The sequence below is a fragment of the Oryctolagus cuniculus genome, chromosome 8 (assembly GCF_051225735.1).
Source record: "Oryctolagus cuniculus isolate XC-2025 breed Fujian yellow rabbit chromosome 8, ASM5122573v1, whole genome shotgun sequence".
Taxonomy (NCBI): domain Eukaryota; kingdom Metazoa; phylum Chordata; class Mammalia; order Lagomorpha; family Leporidae; genus Oryctolagus; species Oryctolagus cuniculus.
The window spans coordinates 93018752-93042260 of record NC_142874.1 but is presented as its reverse complement, the minus strand read 5'-3'; the positions used below and the strand labels follow the sequence as shown (position 1 = coordinate 93042260).

The following is a 23509-nucleotide window of genomic DNA, read 5'->3' as shown; positions in this document are numbered from 1 at the left end:
TGCCATGTAGAATTTTGCATATAACAATGCTTGAAAGACTTCAGTGTCAAAGGAATAATCACATGCTTGCCAATGTAATTAAATTGCAAGTTACCATTTTAGAATTAGAAGGTGTGGAGTGTATACATCACATCTTTGGTTTATGTGCTTTCGTAACAGAGGTTAAGAAGCATTCATTTGAACAATTAAATCTGCCTGAAGATCATGAAAGAAAGGAAGGAAAATCATCCCAAGTCAAGTTCAGTCTTACTCTCTGTCTTTATTAAACCACGGCTACCATCTTGAGAGCTGGAAAGAAGAGCACAAATTGGGGAGTGATGGAAAACAAAGAAACAAGGAAATGCCAACACATTTTTCTTTTGCTCATAAATAAGACTTCAAAATTAGATTTGCTAGTGTAACTGAAAATAAGCTGATCTGTTGACATATACTGTCATCTCTAGGGAGCCCTAAGGAAGAGATGGAAATTTTGCTTTATTTTATCAGTAATATTGTCTGCATTTTTTAAAGACAAATTATTAATTTATTTGAGAGTCAGAGTCAGAGTCAGAATCAGAGTTAGAGTTAGAGAGAGAGAGAGAAAGAGGTCTTCCATCCGCTGATTCACTTCCAAGTTGGCATCAATGGCTGAAGCTGCCCAATCCAAAGCCAGGAGCCAGGAGCTTCTTCTGGGTCTCCCATGTGGGTGCAGGGGTCCTAGCACTTGGGCCATCTTCTACTGCTTTCCCAGGCCACAACAGAGAGCTGGATCGGAAGTGGAGCAGCCGGGATTCCAGCTGGTGCCCATATAGGATGCTGGCACTGCAGGGGCAGCTTTACCTGCCACACAGCAGTGCGACCCATGTCTGCATTATTTGACACTGAAACCAGAGTTAAAAGATGTAAATTTAAGTAAAACTCTGTGGTTTAATATTGTTGTGACTGGGAAAGTATCAACTTCTAGTTTAAAACTTTTCTAGCCGGCGCTGCGGCTCAATAGGCTAGTCCTCCGCCTTGCGGCGCCGGCACCCCGGGTTCTAGTCCCAGTCGGGGTGCCGGATTCTGTCCCGGTTGCCCCTCTTCCAGGCCAGCTCTCTGCTGTGGCCAGGGAGTGCAGTGGAGGATGGCCCAGGTGCTTGGGCCCTGCACCCGAATGGGAGACCAGGGGAAGCACCTGGCTCCTGGCTTCAGATCAGCGCAGTGCACCACCGCAGCGGCCATTGGAGGGTGAACCAACGGCAAAGGAAGACCTTTCTCTCTGTCTCTCTCTCTCACTGTCCACTCTGCCTGTCAAAAAAAAAAAAAAAAAAAAAAAGGAAAAACTTTTCTAGTGTGTAAAATTTTGATTTTGAATTAAATTGAGTTAAAATACTTTTCCCAAAATGTTAGTACTATTAATAGTCTCAAAATATGCCATGATATTCATGTGAATATATTTTGTATGTTATCACTATTGAATGGGATTTCAGCAAATAAGACTTTGAAATGTAATCAAATTAATTTACTTTTCAGTAAAAGAATTAAGGACTTGTATGGAAATTGGAATGAGAATGGAGCAGTGAATACCCCTGTCTAATGCTCGAGTTATCAAGTAATGTTAAGAAATATGGAGGCTAGCATTGTAGTGCAGTGGGTTAAGCTGCCACCTGCAATGCCAGCATCCCATATGGGAACTGCTTCAAGTCCTGGCTGCTCCACTGCTGATCCAGCTCAGTGATAATGTGCCTGAGAAGGCAGCAGAAGATGGCTCAAATCTTCAGGTCTCCTCCACACACACGGGAGACCCAGATGCTATTCCTAACTCGGGCTTCCACCTGTGTTAGCCTTGACCATTGTGGCCAGTTGGATAGTGAACTGGCAGATGGATCTCTCTGTCTATCCCTCTCTCTAACTCTGCATTTCAAATAAATTTTAAAAAGAAGGTAAATATGGCAAACACTGGTGTTGTGGCACAGTGGGTTAGGCCACCACCTGCAAGGCTGGGCATCTCGTATGACTTCTAGTTCAAGTCCCGGCTGCTCAACTTCCAATACAACTTCCTGCAAATGCTCCTGGGAAAGAAGTGGAAGATGGCTCAAGTGCTTGGGAGCCTGCCACTCATGTGGGAGACCCAGATAGAGTTCCAGGCTCCTGGCTTCAGCCTGACACCCCCACACCCTCATTCGTTGTGGCCATTTGGATAGTGGATCAACAGATGGAAGCTTCTCTCTCTCTCTCTCTCTCTTTCCCTTTCTATCTTACTCTGCTTTCAAAGCTTTATTAAAAATAAGAAAATATGGAAAAAGAAAGAATAAACTAAAGGGAACTCAGATATTGCCTTTATTACCGATGAAATTGGTATTAGCTAACATGGCTTATATCTTTGAGAAAAAATTTGTAATGTGAACTGTCAGAATTAGACAAATGTACCCATCCAGCCACAAGAGACAAAGGACCATAGACCACGAGCTATGAAGAACAGATACTGTTTTTTGTTATAGAAACTTAACAAAATAACTATTGGTTAAAAATTGGGAGACTGACCAGCCATCTCACTAGTCCCAGTGATCAATTTCTGTTCACAATTAATCATAATGATAGGACAAAGAACCAAAGGGATCACATAAACAAGAATTGTGTCTGCAAATACTAGCTGATAGAATGAAAAAGGGAGAGAACGATCCAACATGGGAAGTGAGATACACAGAAGACCCATAGGATGGCAGATGTCCTAAACAGCACTCTGGCCTCAGAATCAGCCCTTAAGGCATGTAGATCTGGCTGAAAAGCCCATGAGAGTATTTCAGGCATGGAAAGCCAAGACACTCTGGGGGAAAAAAAAAAAAAAAAAAAAAAAAAACCCTAAATGAAAGATCTCTGCGAGTGAGATCCCAGTGGAAAGAATGGGTCATCAAAGAAGGAGGTACCTTTCTCTGAAGGGAGGAGAGAACTTCCACTTTGACCATGGCCTTGTCTAAATATGATCAGAGTCAGTGTACTCAGGGGGCTTCCATAGCCTTGGCAACTCATGACAAGAGCCTAGGGTGATTACTGATGCCATAAACAAGAGTGTCAATTTGTTAAGTCAATAACAGAAGTCACTGTGCACTTACTCCTCATGTAGGATCTCTGTCCTTAGTGTGCTGTACATTGAGATGTAATGCTATAACTAGTACTCAAACAGTATTTTTCACTTTATGTTTCTGTGTGGGAGCAAACTGTTGAAATCTTTACTTAATGTATGCTAAACTGATCTTCTGTATATAAAGAGAATCAAAGATGAATCTTGATGCGAATGGAAGGGGAGAGGGAGTGGGAAAGGTGAGGGTTGCGGGTGGGAGGGACATTGTGGGGGGGTAAGCCATTGTAATCCATAAGCTGTAATTTGGAAATTTATATTCATTAAATAAAAGTTAAAATAAAAAAAGAAAACAAACAAACAAAAATGTTGGTCCCCTGGGGCCAGCACTGTGGCATGGAGGGTAAAGCTTTGCCCTCTGCCCGCAGGTTAGATAATTCCCCCATGAAGCTATAGGTATGTATGGAGAACTAGCAAAGCAATAAGATTTGGTGTCACAAAAGTTTGAAGCACATGCTCATGGTACTGGTCTCATTTAGACCTGGCTAAGTCTGGTTTTGTATATATTGTATCCATTTCTCAATGGAATCTGGTATCTCACAATGAAATTTATAATTGATGGATCATAGCACAGCAGTCTATTTATGGTCCTGGAGACTCTCCAAACACATAATATCGTATAAACAGATATTCTCTACCAGTACCTCTATTAATATCTCACACGTGAATTTTCAAGTGGAAAAGAACAAGTGGCAAAATAATCCTGCTCCAAGTCTTAGGAGTCTGTGCTGTGGAGCTCTACTGAAAGTTGCCATGAACTCAGTCAAGCATTATGATGCTACTGCAAAGCTCAAGTGACAGGGTGGTTTGCATTTTAGTCTGTGTGGTGGCGCCCTTTCCTTTTCTGGGTCCTACTCTAAAGTAAAATCCCTACCAGTTAGTTACCTGATATATAAGTCAGAATAACCCAAATGTCTGTTTCTCCAAAATGCAAAAAGGCCCATCAGGTGGTGGGATTTAGCAACATGTTTTAGCACACAGAGGAATCCTGGCACACCTTAAAGCACTGTATGCCTTGAAAGTTTTCAGGCTTCTGAAATTCAACCTGATTCATCCTTTATACACCTGCACAAATGCATCATAAAAACATACTTCAAAATGTTCATGAAAAATACATAAAAAGATAAGCTATGCAGGTGCAAAAAATCTTGAAACCCATGTATATGGATTGTGTTCAAAAAGTTCATGGAAATTTATATTATGGAAAAATATGCATAGATTTTTGCAGTAAAATAAACATCATCTAGTTCACTTTTTCCATGAGTACTTTTTATTATTATTATTTGAGAGAACAACACAACAGTAGGTTCACTTCCCAAATACCTGCAATGGCTGAGGCTAGGTCTCCCTCAGTCCAGGTCTCCCACATGACTGACAGGAATCCAGTTACTTAAGCCAGCACCCCTGCCTGCCAGGATCTTCATTAGCAGGAGCCTGGAGTTGAGAGTTGGATCTGGGACTGAAACCTATGCATGCTGATGTGGCGTGCAGGCATCTTAACTGCTAGTCTGTGTACCTGCCCCTCTGTGAACTTTTTGAGTTACTCTCATATTAGAACATCTAGGCTATTTGCTCATTCCTTAATAGCAAGTTTAGCTAATATTATCAGTTATATATCTTATATGTAATACAAGATGTATTTTACTGCATATCAATATGATTAACATTTCTACAGATTCTATTATGACAGGAAGTGGTAGCTTTGAATATAGTCAGTGATGCATTACTTCTGTCCCTGACAAGAAAAACTTCTTGCCTTTAATATTAAATCAAAAAGTGATTACTTGATCAATATCTGTTCCTAGTTTCCATGGGCTGATAGATTTTTCTCAAGTAAAGATATAATGGGTTGAACAGCAGTTAGTATCAACACTTAATTATATTTATAAAAATTGAGTCTTATAAATCTTAAGGTTTTTGTCCTGACAAACTGGTGAGTTAAACAGAACTGAAAAGAAATAATCCCTATTACATCTTTTGAGTGTTTGTCAGTGGCACAAATTTGTAATTCTCAGGAATGTAATATTTTGCTTTCTTTTTCTGCCTTTCCTCTTCATTTTTTTAAAATTTATTTATTTGAAAGGCAGAGTTAGATCTTCCACCTGCTGGTTCACTCCCTAAATGGCCACAACAGCTGGGCTAGGCCAATCTAAAGCCAGGAGCTTCTTCTGGATCTCCCATGTGTGTCCAGGGGCACAAGTACCTGTGCCATTTGCTGCTGCTGCTGCTTTCTCAGGTGCATAAGCAGGGAGCTGGATCAGAAGTAGAGCAGCTGAGGCTCAAACCAGCGCCTGTAAAGTCCTTACCTGCTGTGCCATGGTGCTGGCAAGCCCTCTCCCCCACATTTTTTTTTTAAGATTTAATTATTTGAAAGGCAGATTTACAGAGAGGGAGAAACAGAGATTCTGCCCTTCTTGCCATAATATCCCTCATTCCTTTATGGGTTGGCATTTATGATTATATAGTGATATACATGTCATTATACATTCCAGGCTTAGAAAAATACCCACAGGATATCCCCCTGGTGCCGTTGGAGCCATTATTAGATATAGTCCAGGCAAAATGTCATTTATTATTATACCTGACTTCCATGAATTCTCACTCTTACCAATGTCCCATGGTGGAATTTCGTATTTGGGGGAACTTTGGTCAATTGAGACCTCCCACTAGTACTCACTAGAATATATTCCTGGGTATTATACTATATGGATATTCCTCTTTCCCTCTTACACGTGGCTGCAGGCTCCTCTGAAGAAGACTTGAAGATTTATAATATACATATTTAACAGCACAAAGAATCCTCTCTCTAAGGGACTTGACTTCCCCTCAAAGGCCCCGACACCTGCAAACTAATTAAAGACTCCGAATGTCCCTTATGGCAATTCTTGTCAGTTTCTGCATTCAACTTCACAATGGTTTTGTTTATGAAGAACCTTCACAGGCTGTACTCAGATTTTGTTCTTAAGGACCCGCAGATCAATTAGCTACCACCACAATTTGGCACTGAATAACACTTGATTACTGATGTTGTCTCCAATGATTAAGTGCTGCCACTCATTATCTAGCAATCCAGACTTCATCAAGTGTCGCTCCCCCATTCGCGGAGGAACGACACAGGACCCTGCACTGTTCTTTTGTCTGCACGGCCCTTCCCGGGTTTGCTGCTGGTCCTTCCCAGGTTGGCTGCCGACCCCTCCACCTCCGTGGAGGGGCGGCTCCCCCTACCACTTTCCCCGCTTCCGCGGAGGAGCGGCACACCGCCGGCCGGCTCTCTCAGGGGCTGCTCAGGTGTTCCTTCAGATGTTCCCTGTGCATGTTGTCTCTGTCCTCCTTTATAGTCCTCTTCCACCAATACCAACTCTGCTATCCACACGCCGAGCACGCTGCTCTCCTCCAATCAGGAGCAGGATCAGCTCCTGCAGCTTATCAGTCAAGTTGGCAAGAGGCAGCTGCGTAGAAGTTTACTCCTCCCCAGCGCCATATTGTGGGAGAGCAGATGCATAGAATAAGTCTTATTTCCAGTAACTCAGTCTAGTCTCAGTTGCTCCCCACAATCAAGAAGTTCTATTCAGAGGCCTAACTCCAGTTCTTGTCTCCATGCTGGAGGTGATACACACAGCACAATATTCTTCATGAATGGATTTCCTTGAAGTTTGGAGAAGGGAGTAGAATACTGTAGAATAGGACTCGGGCAAGCTACAGCCAATAGGTAATACCCAGCTGGTGTCTTGTTTGTATACCAGAGTGTTTTTACACTTTAAAGGGTCATAAAAAGGGAGGAGGCAGAGAGGGAACAAAGGAAATAAGACAAAAGTAAGAAGAAAAAGATTTGGCTCCCAAAGCCTAAAGTACTGACCATCTATCTCCTTACTGTAACTTTGCCTTCTGACCCCTGCTCTGTACCATTGAAGGGACAATGTGGCTTCACAGCCTATTGACTGTAGGCTACCATAGGGTCCAGAATTGGATAGTTATGCTATTGTGTTGTTACTGTCATCCTCAGAACTTGAAGTGCCTGACTAAATCTTGAATTTTGTATGCATAAAACTGTATTGATAAATTCAGTCATATCCAATCTTCTGCTTTGTCTTCCTTTGTCTAATAAGCCCTCAGATGTATTCCAGGGGGTCAGCATTGTGGTGTAGCATGTAAAGCGTCAGCCTGCAATGACGGCGTTCCATATGGGCACCAGTTCATGTCCCAGCTGCTCCGTTTACCATCCAGCTCCCTGCCAATGACCTGTGTAAAGCAGCAGAAGATGTACAAGTGTTTGGGTCCCTGCCATCCAAGTGGGAGACCCACATGAAGCTCCTGGCTCTGGTTTTGACCTGGCTTAGCCCCTGCCATTGCAGCCAACAGGAATGAATCAGCAGATGGGAGATCTCTGTACAACTTTCATGTATAAATAGATCTTTACACAAATGTATTCCATATGTGCTTCCAGAATCATGCTTCTGCACATGACAAGACCCAGTGACAAATTTTGAATTGGAAATAGTTTCTCTAGAAAATACTTCCTTTCATTTATAGGAGCTAACTCTAGCTATTGATCATAAAGACAATCAGTTGTGATATAGGGACTGAGAAAAGTCAATGTTACTTTTAAGGCAATTTACTAAAGAGATGTGTTAAAAACTTCTGGTTTTGTTTGCCTGTTTTCTTTTTTTTTTTTTTTCTACAAGAAAATACTGGTTGTCTATGTTAAGATCCAGGGGCATTTGGAAGCTCAAATTCTCAGCCTCATGTCTTTCCCAGTCTTCTTGTCTCAAGTCTTTTGAGTCAACACTTTCCTGAACAGTGCTATTTCATTAGTGCCAGAATCTTGGAGGGTTTTGCCTGTTGCTAGAGTTGAAACTCTGTACATGTGTATACCCAGCTGTTATTTCAACCCCATCCCAATCTTTGTAATTCCAAATGCCACCATAGCAACTCAAGTCTGTAGACATTTGATCTCCTAAAACTTTCCCCTTCATTAACACTCCATACTTATTCTTCTCTGGAAACAATCTTAATCCTTATGGTACCTCTTTGTGCTGTAAAGTTGCCAGTGCTGGAGGATTGCTTGTGTATTCCACAATTATGAGAACACAATTCTGAAATCATCTTCTAGAACTTGTCCTGTGGGCACTCCTTGCACCTGTGTTTATTAGGATCCTGACGGGTAATAGATGGTACCATTAATTTTAACTGAAAAGAAATGGGATTACTTATCGAGAGGAGCAGAGTTGAAGATCCAAGGAGGGGTAGTGAAGACTTCAGGCAAACAGCAGGAATCCTTTAGTATGCCTGTGTGGGAAAGAAAGGGAAATGATGACTAGAGTCATGTGAAAATTGGAGCAGTGGGTAAAAAGCCAAAGAAAAAGGAACATCCAAGAAAACTTTTTAAAATGAGAGTAGAGAGAGAGAGGGAGGGCTAATAAATAACCCCACCATTCATTCTTCCCATCTTTTGATGTTCTAATGGTGGTTTCCATTGAGGTAGGCATGGAGCCTGGATAATGTAATGCATGGAGACCAATCTCCAGGAGAGGAACCAATCTGCGGATATTACAGACAATAACCAGGACCTAACGAGGTCACTCTTGAGAGTGAGTTGGAGAAATAAACACTTGATAAATTATATTAGATGTTTCCAATACCATATTTAAATTTTTTTGTCCTTTGAGATTCTGAGAAATTAGAATTACCTTAAAATTCATAGCATATTTTACTATGTTTGATCACAGTAATCTTCTCTTACAATAACATAAATAAAGGGCTATTTTATGTTCCATATCTTAAAATTGGGGTTGGCATTATTGTGCGGCCTGTTAAGATGCCAGTTGCAACACCAGCATCCCTTATCAGAGTGCCAGGTTGAGTCCTGACTGGTTTGCTTCTGATCCAGCTCCCTGTTAATGTACCTGGGAAAGTGGCGGATGGTGGCCCAAATACTTGCACCCCAGCACCCACATGGAAGACCAGGATAGAATTTCTGGTTCCTGGTTTTGGACTGCCCCAGCCCTGACTTTTGAAGCCATTTGGAGAGTAAACTGGGGAAAGTAAAACCTTTCTATCCCTTCTCCCCCAAACTCCCTCCTCTACCCTGCTGTTATCTGTTTTAAATAAATAAGTAAATCTTTTTTGAAAGAAAATATTTCATGTTGTAATGACAAAAAGGGAAAGGAATGATATAAATATTACAGTATAAAATTGTTCAAACTTAACAGTGTGAAGCATTTTAGAGCTTCCACATAGATCTAGAGTCTTCTATAGATCTAGAGTCTTATATATTTGAGGTTTAAAAAATGAGCTGTTAACATTTTGTAATAGTTGGAGTGTAAATATTTGAATCCACTCTGCTCTTGCATAAGTATATAAATAATAATAATACTCAAAGAACTGTAGAAGTTAGAAAAAGAAAAGGATTTGGCTAATGTATATTCTTTCTAATGAGCTCTTGTCCAGATAAAGTAACCAAATCACAATGAAGACTGATTATTCATACTAAGTGATTAAGTAGATTAGAAGGCTAGTATTGTAGTTGCATTGAGCAGGATGGCCTGGGCTTGAATATCAGCTGGACTTGCTATATGTTGCAACCTTGAGCAAATTTATTAATTGGTAATTTACAAATCTGAAATTTCCTACTCTGAGAAATAATTACAAAAATAGTAACATAGAATTTTTGTGAAGATTGAAAGATTCTTCTAGAACAATCCTAGATTATAGTGAGACACCCTAAAACTTAGCAGCAATTATTATTACTCTATAATTATTATGACTTGATTTCTAAAACATGATTCATACATCTTAAGACAATAACAGATCATTTCCAAAATGACACACTGTCCAAATTTTAACTTAACTACGTTTTTCCTTCTGTTGATGCAAACCGCCTTGGAAACTTGGAAAGGAGTAATAAATTCTCATTCATGATATCATAACTTGATATGAAATTTGGAAGAATTTTTCTCTTATTTCCATACCAATATCTATAAACAAGGCAGATAATATACTTTGAAGAAAGTCCTTTATTTCAAAAAGTAATATATGCTTAATCCTTTGTATATCTTACTGTGGAACTTTTGAATATGCCCTTTCCCCTTTCAGATGTAGACAGTCTCACTGGAAAGAGCTTGAACTTCTTGACTTATTTTTTATCTTTGTGATAAACATATTAAATGCACTTTTCAGTTAATGTGCTCAACAGCCAATCAGGTACTTGTGTTTTGCTAAATGTGATGGGTTAGCTTAAAAATTGATGAGAGGTGAGAATTGAACATTTTCAGTTTATATATGCGAGGTTAGTAGGTCTTTGCAAAATAATCCTGTCATAATTAACACAATACTTTTATATAAAAGAAACAAAATCCCTTCTGTGATTGCTCCATGAGACCTGCTTGCATCTTGCAAAGGAAGAGAAGATTTTAAATTTATATAAAAATAATTTTACTTGTCAATCTTTACCATACCTGAAAATGTCTTAAAACTATGTGTTGGTGCTATCTAGTATAGGAAAGTAAGAACTAAGTTAAAAAACACGCATGACTGGGGCTGGCACTGTGGCGTAGTGGGCTGGGCCTTCGCCAGCCGTGCCGGTTTGAGTCCCAGCTGCTCCTCTTCAGATTCAGCTCTCTGCTTATGGCCTGGGAAGGCAGTGGAAAAAGGCCCAAGTGCTTGGGCCCCTGTACCCACGTGGGAAACCTGGAGAAGGCTCCTGGCTTCTGGCTTTGGTTTGGCTCATCTCTGGCAGTTGAGGCCATTTGGGGTGTGAATCAATGGATGGAAGACCTTTCTGTCTCTCCCTCTCTATGACTGTAACTCTACCTCTTAACTAAATTTAAAAAAAAAATGACTAGAGATTTTTTAAGAATCTGAGAGATGTTCTTGAGTACAGGTGGTTTATATATAGGAAACGGCCATGAAACACTATTGAGAGAATGGGGAATGTTAGCCCTCGAAAGGAGAAGTCAATGGTGTGTATGTTAATATATGAGCAATTACCATTCAGTAACACTGGGAACTATCTGATTACTGTGTAGAACAAACCTCCTGATTGTCCAATGTCAAATGGAAAAACTGAGTTCTTACAAATTGGCTGAAGTTCTTCCTGCCCCCCAAATCCTGCCATACATTAAGTCCTTGGCATTTCTGAACTGGTGGAGAGGTGCGCAGGCTGAGGCTGCAAAGCGGAGGGGAGACGTGGTCAGTGTGCTTATGAACTGCCCACTAAGCTGTAGCTGATGATCCAGGGAGCTGTGCCTTGTACATCAGCAGCCTCCACTGCACAGGTGTATGCATATTATGCAGGAAGCTGTTGGTACTTTTTGCCACTCTGAGTAAGTGAAATTAACCGATTTTCCCAGAGGAGAAGTATGACTTGTAGTGTGTTTCACTATGGGAATGCACAGTTGTGTTTCCTCTATTTTACTAGAAATAATAGTACAAAGTTAGATTATAAAACCTATTCAGTTACACTTACTCTATAATTTAAGTAATGGCATGTGTGTCTGCCTGTGTGATATCATGATTAATGTCACGTCACATCTGAACCCATTATGGCTGTAACTTTTTTGGGGGTAATTTTCTACTTTCTTCTTTTCTGTACTTTGGTTATCAGTTAGAAAAATGTAATATTGAAGAGATACATCATGTAATCTTTTCCCATTATGCACAATCAAAACATGCATATGAAACTGAAGCTTCTTCAAAAGAAAATCTGCTATTTGAAGTTGTGCATATGTAATAAGAAGGATTGTGATTTATGTTTGGGCTCATTCTTTTGGTAATATATAATATCTTTTTGGTAGAAAAGCAGTTTTAAATTTCCTTCAAGTTAAAAATTTTTCTATGTTGTAAGATAATACATTATTGAATCTGAAAAACACATTATAAAAATTAATATGGCACAACTTTGTTCCTACAAAACCCTTGGATAGTGCTGTCATTTACTTTATGCTATTAGATTGAAAGTTAGTGTTTTAAATAATTTATTTGCTGGGGCTAGTGTTGTGCAACCATTTAAACACCACTTGTGATGTCTGCATTCCATATTAGAATACTGATTTGAGTCTCAGTTGCTCCTCATCTAGTTGAGCTCCCTGCCAATGCGCTTGGGAAAGCAGCATATGGTGGCCCAAGTGGTTGGGCTACTGCCAATCTATTGGAGACCTGGATGGGATTCCAGTCTCCTGGCTTTAGCCTAGTCCAGTCGAGCCTGCTGTGTTCATCTGGGAAGTGAAGCAGGGGAAAGAAGAATGTGTCTCTGACTGTTAGTCTCTGTGTCTCTACCTTTTAAACAGATAAGTAAATCAGTCTTTTTTTCCAACTTTTATTTAATAAATATAAATTTCCAAAGTACAACTTTTGGATTATAGCAGATTTCCCCCCCATAACCTCCCTCCCACCCACAACCATCCCAGCTCCCACTGCCTCTCCCATCCCATTCTTCATCAAGATTCATTTTCAATTATCTTTGTATACAGCAGATCATGTTAGTATATACTAAGTGAAGATTTCAACAGACTGCACCCACACAGACCACAAAGTGTAGGGTAATATTTGAGTAGTTTTACTGTTAATTCGCATAGTACAACGCATTAAGGACAGAGGTCCTACATGGGGAGTAGGTGCACAGTGACTCCCATTGTTGATTTAACAATTGACACTCTTGTTTATGGCATCAGTAATCTCCCTAGGCTCTTGTCATGAGTTGCCAAGGCTATGGAGGCCTTTTGAGTTCGCCGACTCTGATCATATTTAGACAAGGTCATAGTCAAAGTGGAAGTTCTCTCCTCCCTTCAGAGAAAGATACCTCCTTTGATGGCCCATTCCCTCTGCTGGTATCTCACTCACAGAGACCTTTCATTTAGGTCAATTTTTTTGCCACAATGTCTTGGCTTTCCATGTCTGTGAAACCCTCATAGGCTCTTCAGCCAGATATGAATGCCTTAAGGGCTGATACTGAAGCTAGAGTTCTGTTTAGGACATCTGCCATTATGTGAGTCTGCTGTATATCCCGCTTCCCATGTTGGATTGTTCTCTCCTTCTTAATTCTATCAGTATTAGCAGACACTAGTCTTGTTTATGTGATCCCTTTGACTCTTAATCCTATCATTATGATCAATTATGAACTGAAACTGATCACTTTGCCTAGTGAGATGGCATTGGTACATGCCACCTTGATGGGGTTGAATTGGAATCCTCTGGCATGTTTCTAGCTCTACCATTAGGGGTAAGTCCAATTGAGCATGTGCCGAACTGTACATCTGCTCCCTCTCTATTCCCACTCTTATATTTAACAGAGATCACTTTCAGTTAAATTTAAACACCTAAGAATACTTGTGTGCTAATTAAAGAGTTCAACCAATGGTATTAAGTAGAACAAAAAATACTAAAAGGAATAAAATAGTAAGTTTTTCAAACAGATAAATAAATCTTTAAAGACAATAAGTAAATAATGTATTTGAAGACCTTAGTTGTTATCTTCAATGGTAATGTCTCTTTATAATGATGAAGTCTTCTAGGAATGAATATTTCTGTTTCAGGTTCATCATTTCACAACCTACATAAGATAGCCAATCTGAATGGCAGTAACCCTCTTCAAATGGGGTACATCATGATTTAGACTCAATTAAATTCAAGTATATAAAAAATGCATTGCCAGCCAACACCTTGACAATTCACAGGGAACTACTGTTGGGTCCTCACCTAGATATTATGCAAGTACAAGCTTCTGTTTTATAAAACATGGGAAAAAATCATGACTATTAAAATAACTTAATAATTTGGTTTCATATGAAAAGAATGAAGCCGACTGTAATAATCAATGTTCATCATTGTGGTTCTGACAGATTATTAACATATCTGAGACTCAGTATAATCATTAGAAAACATAAGCCCTGCTCCACATAGTTCCATGAGAGTTTAATGAGGTAATATGTTACGTGTTTAACAACATATTTAGTGATATGCAAAGTCTCAGTTACAAATTATAGGAAAATATGGGATTAAACTGACGTAATTTCATCTTTAGAGAAGAAAATAATGATATTAATGCTAATATTCAGATTTTTGAAAGTTGGCCTAAGGAGGTTATTGACAAAGTATAAGAAACATAAATTTAACAGGAAGGCTCAATTTTCACCCTAAGTAAAACTCGCCATAGACTATCAAGAAATCCAACCTGTAAAATTTCCTTGGGATTTAGAAAGACGTATGATATTCTCCAGAATAGAGTTCATGTTATTGTCTGTTTCTTGTGATACCAACCACACAACATGGGAGTAATCATGATAGGTATCATAGCTTCTTATATAATTACATTGATTGCATTTTAGAGCCAAGAAGTAAGTCCTAGAAATTCTTCTTTGATAGCTGTACTATTGAAATATGTTCTGTTACTTTATTTCACTTGACAAGAAAAATTACTCCCAGTAAGTTTGAACATAGTTTGCATACTTACAATTAACTCTTAGGCTGCTTAATATTGACTAATTTTTATTTAAACATTTTATTTTTTATTTTTATTTATTTATTTATTTTTTGCTTTCAAACTTTTATTTAATGAATATAAATTTCCAAAGTACAGCTTATGGATTACAATGCCTTCCCCCCATAACGTCCCTCCCACCTGCAACCCTCCCCTTTCCCACTCCCTCTCCCCTTCCATTCACATCAAGATTCATTTTCAATTCTCTTTATATACAGAAGATCAGTTTAGCATACATTAAGTAAAGATTTCAACAGTTTGCTCTCACACAGAAACATAAAGTGAAAAATACTGTTTGAGTACTAGTTATAGCATTAAATCTCAATGTACAGCACACTAAGGACAAAGATCCTACATGAGGAGTAAGTGCACAGTGACTCCTGTTGTTGACTTAACAAATTGACACTCTTGTTTATGGCCTCAGTAATCACCCTAGGCTCTTGTCATGAGCTGCCAAGGCTATGGAAGCCCCCTGAGTTCACTGACTCTGATCATATTGAGACAAGGCCATGGTCAAAGTGGAAGTTCTCTCCTCCCTTCAGAGAAAGGTACCTCCTTCTTTGATGACCCATTCTTTCCACTGGGATCTCACTCGCAGAGATCTTTCATTTAGTTTTTTTTTTTTCCCCCAGAGTGTCTTGGCTTTCCATGCCTGAAATAGTCTCATGGGCTTTTCAGCCAGATCCGCATGCCTTAAGGGCTGATTCTGAGGCCAGAGTGCTGTTTAGGACATCTGCCATTCTATGGGTCTGCTGTGTATCTCACTTCCCATGTTGGATCGTTCTCTCCCTTTTTTATTCTATCAGCTAGTATTTGTAGACACTAGTCTTGTTTCTGTGATCCCTTTGGTTCTTAGTCCTATCATTATGATCAATTGTGAACAGAAATTGATCACTGGGACTAGTGAGATGGCATTGGTACATGCCACCTTGATGGGATTGAATTGGAATCCCCTGGTATGTTTCTAACTCTACCATTTGAGGTAAGTCAGCTTGAGCATGTCCCGAATTGCACATCTCTTACCTCTCTTATTCCCACTCTTACATTTAACAGCGATCACTTTTCAGTTAAGTTTCAGCACTTAAGAAGAATTGTGTATTGATTACATTATTCAACCAAAAGTATTAAGTAGAACAAACAAAAAAAAATACTAAGAGGGATAACATATCAAGTTGCTCATCAACAGTCAGGGTGAGGGCTGGTCAAATCACCGTTTCTCCTAGTGTTCATTTCACTTTAACAGGTTTCCTTTTTGGTGCTCAATTAGTTGTCTACATCCTTGCCAGCATTTGTTATTTTTTAAAAATATTTATTTATTATTTGAAAGTTGGAGTTACACAGAGAAGGAGAGGCAGAGGGAGAGAGAGAGAGAGGTCTTCCATCCACTGGTTCACTCCCCAGATGACCGCAAAGGCTGGAGCTGTGCTGATCCGAAGCCAGGAGCCAGGAGCTTCTTCTGGGTCTCCCACGCAGGTGCAGGGGCTCATGTACTTGGGCCATTTTGCACTGCTTTCCCAGGCCATAGCAGAGAGCTGGATCGGAAGTGGAGCAGCAGGGTCTCGAACCGGCACCTATATGGATTGCCGGCGCTTCAGGCCAGGGTGCCGGCACCAGCATTTTTTATTTTTTAAAATTTTTGGATAATAGCCATTCTTACTGAGGTGAAATGATACTTTGCTTTGGTATTTGTTTGCATTTCCCAATGGCTAGTGACCCTGATCATTTTTTTATATGTCATTGGCCATTTGTCTTCAGTCTTGAAAAATGGCTATTCAAATTCTTTTCTTACTTATTTCAGATTGTTTATTATGTTGAGTTTCCTGAAATCCTTATACATCCTGGATATTAATACTTTATTGGATGCATAGTTTTCAAATATTTCTAATATTCTTTTTGTTACCTTTTTACTTTGTTTCCTATGCTGTGTAGAATCGTCTTAGCCAGATTGGTCTATTTTTGCTTTTATGCCTAGGCTTCTGGGGTCTTATCCAAGAAGTCTTTGCCTATGCCACTATTCTGCAGCATTTCCCCTAAGTTTTCCTCTAGTAATTTGATGGTTTCAAGTCTTCAGGTTAGATTCCTTATCCACTGTGAGTGGATTTTTGTTTAGGTTGTAAAGTAGGGGTCTTATCTAAAACTTCTGCATGTGGAGATCCATTTTCCCAACACTACTTGTTGAGGAGACTGTCCTTTGTACAAGGAGTTATTCTAGCACATTTGTCAAGGATTAGTTGGTTGTAGACATGTGGATTAGTTTTGTAGACAAGTGGATTAATATAATTTTTCTGTTTTGTTCTGTTGATCTACATGTCTGTTTTTTTTTTTTTTTGCCAGTATCAGCCTTTTTATTATAATAGCCTAGTAGCATATCTTGAAATCTGATATTGTGATACCTCTGGATTTGTGTTTTTTGCTTAAGATTTCTTTAGCTATTAATGATCTTTTGTGTTTCCTTATGAAGTTTTTCTAGATGTGTGAAGAATGTCCTTGGTATTTTGGTTGAGATCGCATTGAATCTTGCTTTGGGTAATTTGAACATTTTGATGATATTAACTGTACCAATCCATGAACATGGAACATTTTTTCCATTCTTCTGTGTTTTATTTCTTTCATTAATACTTTGTAATTTTCATTGTAAATATCACACTCTTGGTTTAATTTATCCCAGAGTATTTACATTTTTTGTAGCTAATACGAATGGACTGTTCTTATAAGTTCTTTCTCAGGCAGAACATTGTTGGTGGATAAGGATGCTATTGATTTTTATGTGTTGATTTTTATATTCAGCAACTATGCTGAATTCTAAATTCTAATAGTCTCTCTCTTTCTCTCTATTTTAAAGATTTATTTACTTGAAAGTCAGAGTTACACAGAGAAGGAGAGGCAGAGAGAGAGGTCTTCCATCCTCTGGTTCACCCCCCAATTGGCTGCAATGGTTGGGGCTGTGCCGATCCAAAGCCAAGAACCAGGAGCCTCCTTTCGATTACCCTCATGGGTGCAGGGGCCCAATGTCTTGGGCCATCTTCCATCGCTTTCCTGGGCCATAGCAGAGAGCTAGATGGGAAATGGAGCAGCCGGTACTTGAACCGGTGCCCATATGGGAATCGGCACTGCAGGCTGTGGCTTTACCAGCTATGCCACAGCACCAGCCCCTCTAATAGTCTCTTAGTGGTATCTGTTTGGTTCCCCCATCTAAAGGATCATGCTATCTACAAACAGGGATAATTTTACTTCCTCTTTTCCAATTTGTATCCCCTAAATTTACTTTTCTTGCCTGATGACTCTGGCTAAGACTTCCAGAACTATATTGAATAGCATTTCTGAAAGTAGACATCCTTGTCTAGTTGCAGATCTTGGTGGAAATGCTTTTGTATTTTACCCATTCAGTGTGATGCTGGTTGTGGTTTTGTCATATATTGCCTTAATTCAGTTCAGATAGGTTTCTTATATACCCACATTTTAAAGATTTTTTTTTAATCATGAAAGGAAATTGTATTTTGTCAGATGCTTTCTCTACATATTGAAATAATCATATGGATTTTATCACTCATTTTGTTGATGTGATGTACCTTGTTTTGTGATCCCTGTATCTCTAGGATAAATCCTATTTGGTCTGGGTAGGTGATCTTTTTGATGTATTATCAGATTCAATTTACTAGTATTTTCTCGACAATTTCTATGTCTGTTCATCAGAGATATTGGTCTATGGTTCTCTACTCTTTTTTTGTTGTATATTTCTCTGTTTTTGGAATTGAGATAATTGTGACGTCATAGAAAAAAGTTTGAAAGATTCATTCTCTTTCTGTTGTTTTGAATAGTTTAAGAAGAATTGGGATTAGTTCTTCCTTGAAAGTTTGGTAGAATTCAGTCCTGGGTTTTTCTTTGTTGAGAGGCTCTTTATTACTGATCTCAATCTCAGTCTTGGTCATTGGATTTTTTAGGTTTTTTATGTCTTTCCGTCTCAATTTTGATAAGTTGTGTTTCTAGAGTATATCCATTTCTTCTGGATTCTCCAGTTCATTGACATATAACAATTTGTACCAATTACTAATGATTCTTTGTAGTTCCATAGTATCAGTTGTAATACTACCTTTTTATCTCTGATTTTATTAAATTGGGTCTTTTCCTTATTTTTTTGGTCAGTTTGGCTAATTCTTTATCCATTTTGTTTATCTTTTTGAAAGATTTTCTATTTTGTTAATTTCTTTAATTTTTATTATTTTTTCCCTTTTACTGATCTTTGGGTATGGCTTGCACTTATTTTTCTAGGCCCTTTAGATGCATTGTTATGTCATTTGAGTGATACCATTCCGATTTCTTGATATAGGCACTTATTACTATAAACATTCCCCTTAACACTGATGTTATATGCCATAAGCTTTGATATGTTGCGTTTTCATTTTCATTCACTCCAGGTATTTTTTGGTTCTTCAATGACCCATTGTTATTCAAGATCATGTTACTCAGTCTCCATGTGCTTGTATTAGAGTTTCTTTTGTTAATTTCCGGGATCATTCCATTGTAGTCAGAAAAGATACGTTATGATTTCATTTTTTAAAATTTGTTGAGACTTGCTTTACGTCCTAGTGTATGGTCTATCTTTAAAGAATGTTCCATGCACTGATGTAAAGAATATGTATTTGGCAACTATGAGATGGAATGTGCTGTAGTTATCAACTAAGTCCACTTGTTCTGTAGCATAGATTAGCTCTGTTATTTATTGATTTGTTTGCTTGATCTGTCCATTGATGAAAGTGGAGTATTAAAGTCCCCCATTATTATTGTACTGGGGCTTATGTCTCCATTTATATCCATTAATATGTGTGTTATAAAACTGGGTGCCCTAGCATTGGGTGCACATGCATTTACTATAGTTACATCTTCTTGTTTAATTGATTCCTCAGTCAGTACATGATGACCTTCTTTGGCTCTTTTAACCATTTTTGTCTTAAAGTCTATATTGTCTAATATGAATACACCTACACCTGCTTGCTTTTGATTTCCATTTGTATAGAATATCTTTTCCATTCTTTCATTTTCAGTGTCTGCATCTTTGGTGAAGTGTGTTTCTTTAGGCAGCATATAAATGGATCTTCTATTATTATACATTCAGCCAGTCTATATCTTTTAATTGGAGAGTTTACTCCATTGCATTCCAGGTTAATATTGACAAATAATGACTGGATCCTGCCATTTTTCTTTGAATATTCCTATTGTTTGTTTTGAATCTCCTTTGCTCTTTTACTGGAGGTCTTTTGCCCTCACGTTCTTTGATGATGCTGGTTATCTACTATGTTTTTGTGTAGTACATCTTTAAATATCTTTTGTAAGACTGGGTGATGAAGATTATTTCAATTCTTGCTTATCACCTTCACTTATGCATGAGAACTTTTGTTGGGTAAAGTATTCTGGTCTGGTACTTTTTTTCTTCGATTAGTACTTGTACTGTATTTCTTCATTCTTGCCTGCCCTGTATGATTTATGTTGAGAAATTACCAATCTCATTGGATTCATTTAGAGGTGATCTGGCATTTCTGTTTCGCGAATTTTAGAATATTCTCTCTGTTTTACTTTTGAAACTTTGAACATAATTTGCTGTGGGTAGGATCTTTTCTGATGAAGCCTATTTTGGGTTCTATGTACTTCCTGTAATTGGATATCCATATCATTCCGAAGAAGGGAATATTTTTGCTATTATTTTACTGGATAGGTTTTCTAAGTCATTTTTTCCCATATCTTTAGGAATTCATATGCAACTTATATATTTGATAATTTGATGGTATGCCATAGATCCCAAACACTGTTATGGTCTAATTTCTTATTTTTCTTCCTTCTCCACCTCCTCTTCGTCCTCACCATTCCCCTCCCCTCCCCTCTCCCTCTCTCTCATCCTCTTCTTTTTTTTTTTTTTTTTTGTCTGACAGATATTCGAAAAGACCCGTCTTGTACATCTTTTTTTTTTTCTTTTTTTGATAGGCAGAGTTAGACAGTGAGAGAGAGAGACAGAAAGAAATGTCTTCCTTCCTTTGGTTCATGGCCACTATGGCTGGCGTGCTGCGCCGATCCGAAGCCAGGAGCCAAGTGCTTCCTCCTGGTCTCCCATGCAGGTGCAGGGCCCAAGCACTTGGGCCATCCTCCACTGCCTTCCCGGGTCACAGCAGAGAGGTGGACTGGAAGAGGAGCAACCGGGACAGAACCGGCGCCCCAACCGGGACTAGAACCTGGGGTGCTGGTGCTACAGGCGGAGGATTAGCGGCGCCGGCCACTGTAGAACTTCTTACTTTGGACTCACCAAGTCTTCTATTAAAGCTTTCCACTATGTTTTTTGCTTCATCTTTAATATTTCTGATCTTTGCAGAATTTCTTGTCCATGTCATTTACTGATTTTATTATTTCCTTTAAATATTTCTCTGTGATTTTGTGTAACCTTACAGTCATTCTTTCAAATTCTTTTTCAGGTGTTTCAACAATATCCCTTCTTTACAGTCCAATCTTAATGTATTACTGTGTCCATCTGGAAAGTCCTATTGCCTTCCTTGTTCAAGTTTCATGTGTTTCTACATTGATTTTCTCACATTTTGGAGATCTCTTGTTATTATCTCCTTTGGAAGATTTATTTTAAAGCTTTGTTTTTATTTATTTGAAAAGCAGTTAGGGAGAGATCAAGCTCCTCCATTTGCTGGTTAACTACTCAAATGGCTACAATATCCAGGGCTTGGCCAGGCTGGAGCCAGGAGCCTCATCCAGGTCTCCCACATGTGCTTTCCCAGGCATATTTGCAGGGAGATGGATAAGAAGTGGAACATCCAGGACTTGAACAGGTGCCCATATGGATTCCAGCATCGTGGGCAGTGGCTTGACCCGTTATGGCAGAACACTGGCCCCAGATTGTCTTTTGATTTTTTTTTTTTTTTGAATGAATGTTGGTTTCTTAAGGCTTACAGTTGAGTTCCAAGGTGTGTGCTTCTTGGGGCCATGGAGCTCAATCCACAATTAGTGGGTGGGTCAAGACTGCAAAGGGGACCCAAGATCCACATGGTGGAGTACTTCTAGCTACAGTCAGTGGTGGGAGGGGATGTTGGAGCAAGCTAGTATGTTCACATTCCCAGTCCTTCTCTGTGCCAATGTGAAGCAACTGATTCAGAGCCTAAAGTGAGATCATGGTGGCAATGCCCCTAACCCATCCAGGCACATGTGTTGTCCAGAGCAGAGTCCCATTCCACAATATGTCCCCTACCCCTTTGCAAGTCTCTCTAATCAGTCTGGGTGGATGCACAGTAACCTAGCTGCGACCCACGGCCTTTTCAAATTTGTGGCCTATGACAATAACTCCCATAGTCACGGGAGTCTGCTTTCCATCCTGCAAGCTGCTCAGACCTGGTCCCAGCGGATCCTGGTATCAGCAGGACTACCTGCTATGCTCCAGTCAGGACAGAGTTCAGCTGTAACTCCACCACAGCAAACTGAGGCTGGTACTTTGATGGGGTGGATGGGAGGAAGGCAATGTAGCCTCCCTTCATAGAGCAAACTAGTTACCCAGATCCCTGCCACTTCCCCAGGCTTCCCTCAAAGCTGGTGGGAAATCTGGAATTCTTCCTCAGAAAGCTGCCAGTGGCAGGGGCCACAGCAGGTGCCTCTCAACTTACCCAGCCAAAATGTCACTTTGTGCCTTTAGCTGGCTGCGTAGGTGCAGGAGTGGCTGCCGGGGAATTTATATACTGCTTAAAGGGTATATTAACGACTTCACAACAATATAATCTACTGTTAGCACTTCAAATATAAGAAAATTAATAGATTGTTTTCTTTTTTTTTCTAGGAAATACAAAAGACATCATAATCCTGTATGAGGAAGATGCAGAGGAATGGGCTCTGTACTTGAGGGAAGTTTTCTCGCATGTTGTGAAAACGGAAGCAATCCTCTTATATCGTTTGGAGAGTTTCTCCCTCTGGCATTTGGAATTAATGAGCTTAAATTCTTACAAATGTAAACTTTTGATATTATCAAACAGCCTGCTTAAAGACCTAACCCCAAAGAAATGTCAGTTTCTGGAAAAGGTACTTCATTCTCCTGAAAGTGTAGTGACTCTGCTTTGTGGAGTGAAGACTTCAGATCAGCTCTATAAATTATTAAATATCTCTGGAAGCAAATGGGAGGTCTCAACTGCACAGGAGCCTGAAGACTACATCTCTGTGATCGAGAGTGTCCTATTCAGAGGTAGTGTTGCACGTTTTCTCTTTTTTAAAGCAATGAAAATTTGATATTAGGATAAAAGAAAGAAATAAAAGCCAATTCGATTTAACAGTATGTTGTACTTTTCACAAAATGCATTAGGGTTCTTACATTTTAGCTTGATGCCAGTCAAGGCGTCTCACTTGTTCTGAAAATGGTTTATAAAGGTATTTCTTTGGGAAGACTGAGACCATGGTGGAACAAGTATGGTATACTTTCCCAATATCCAGGTTGATACTGGAAGCTGGATTCTTATTTAACTGAGGCTTGAGATTCTACCCTATAATTATTACCAGTCAGCAGGAGTTCAAAGTTACAATTATAGAGTATCAGTTGTGCTGATAACTGTATGATATTTATTATTAGGGTATGAAATACTGTCATTTTTATTCATTTTAAATAACAACTTTAATTTTAAGCATATAATCATTATGCAAAAAATCAGAACGCAAGGGTCCCATATACTAATCAAAACTCCGACATGTACAATTGTTGAAACTTCTCTCCAATGCACTTCTATTTTGTATATATGCAGGGAGTGTTGTGGTCAGCCCTTGCCTGGTTTTCTCAGCCTGTACTTTGCCTTCATCTCTGTCTTGAGCTAGGAAAGAGATGGCACAATTATTTATATAGACCATGTTAATTATTAAAAATTAGCTCAATTTCTTGGAGCATGTGTCTGAGTTCTGCAGTTCCTTGGTGAGAGGAG

General features: G+C 39.1%; 1 protein-coding gene across 2 annotated transcripts in view; it reads left to right on the top strand.

Moving 5' to 3' along the window:
- The window catches only part of BANK1 (B cell scaffold protein with ankyrin repeats 1), a 352635-nt gene that overhangs the window by 19839 nt on the left and 309287 nt on the right, over positions 1 to 23509 (top strand). For both annotated transcript variants that reach the window (XM_017347389.4, XM_008267565.5), the window contains exon 2: positions 22387 to 22785. In XM_017347389.4, coding sequence (XP_017202878.4) covers positions 22387 to 22785 — 399 coding nt within the window. The remainder of the gene's footprint in view (positions 1 to 22386; positions 22786 to 23509) is intronic.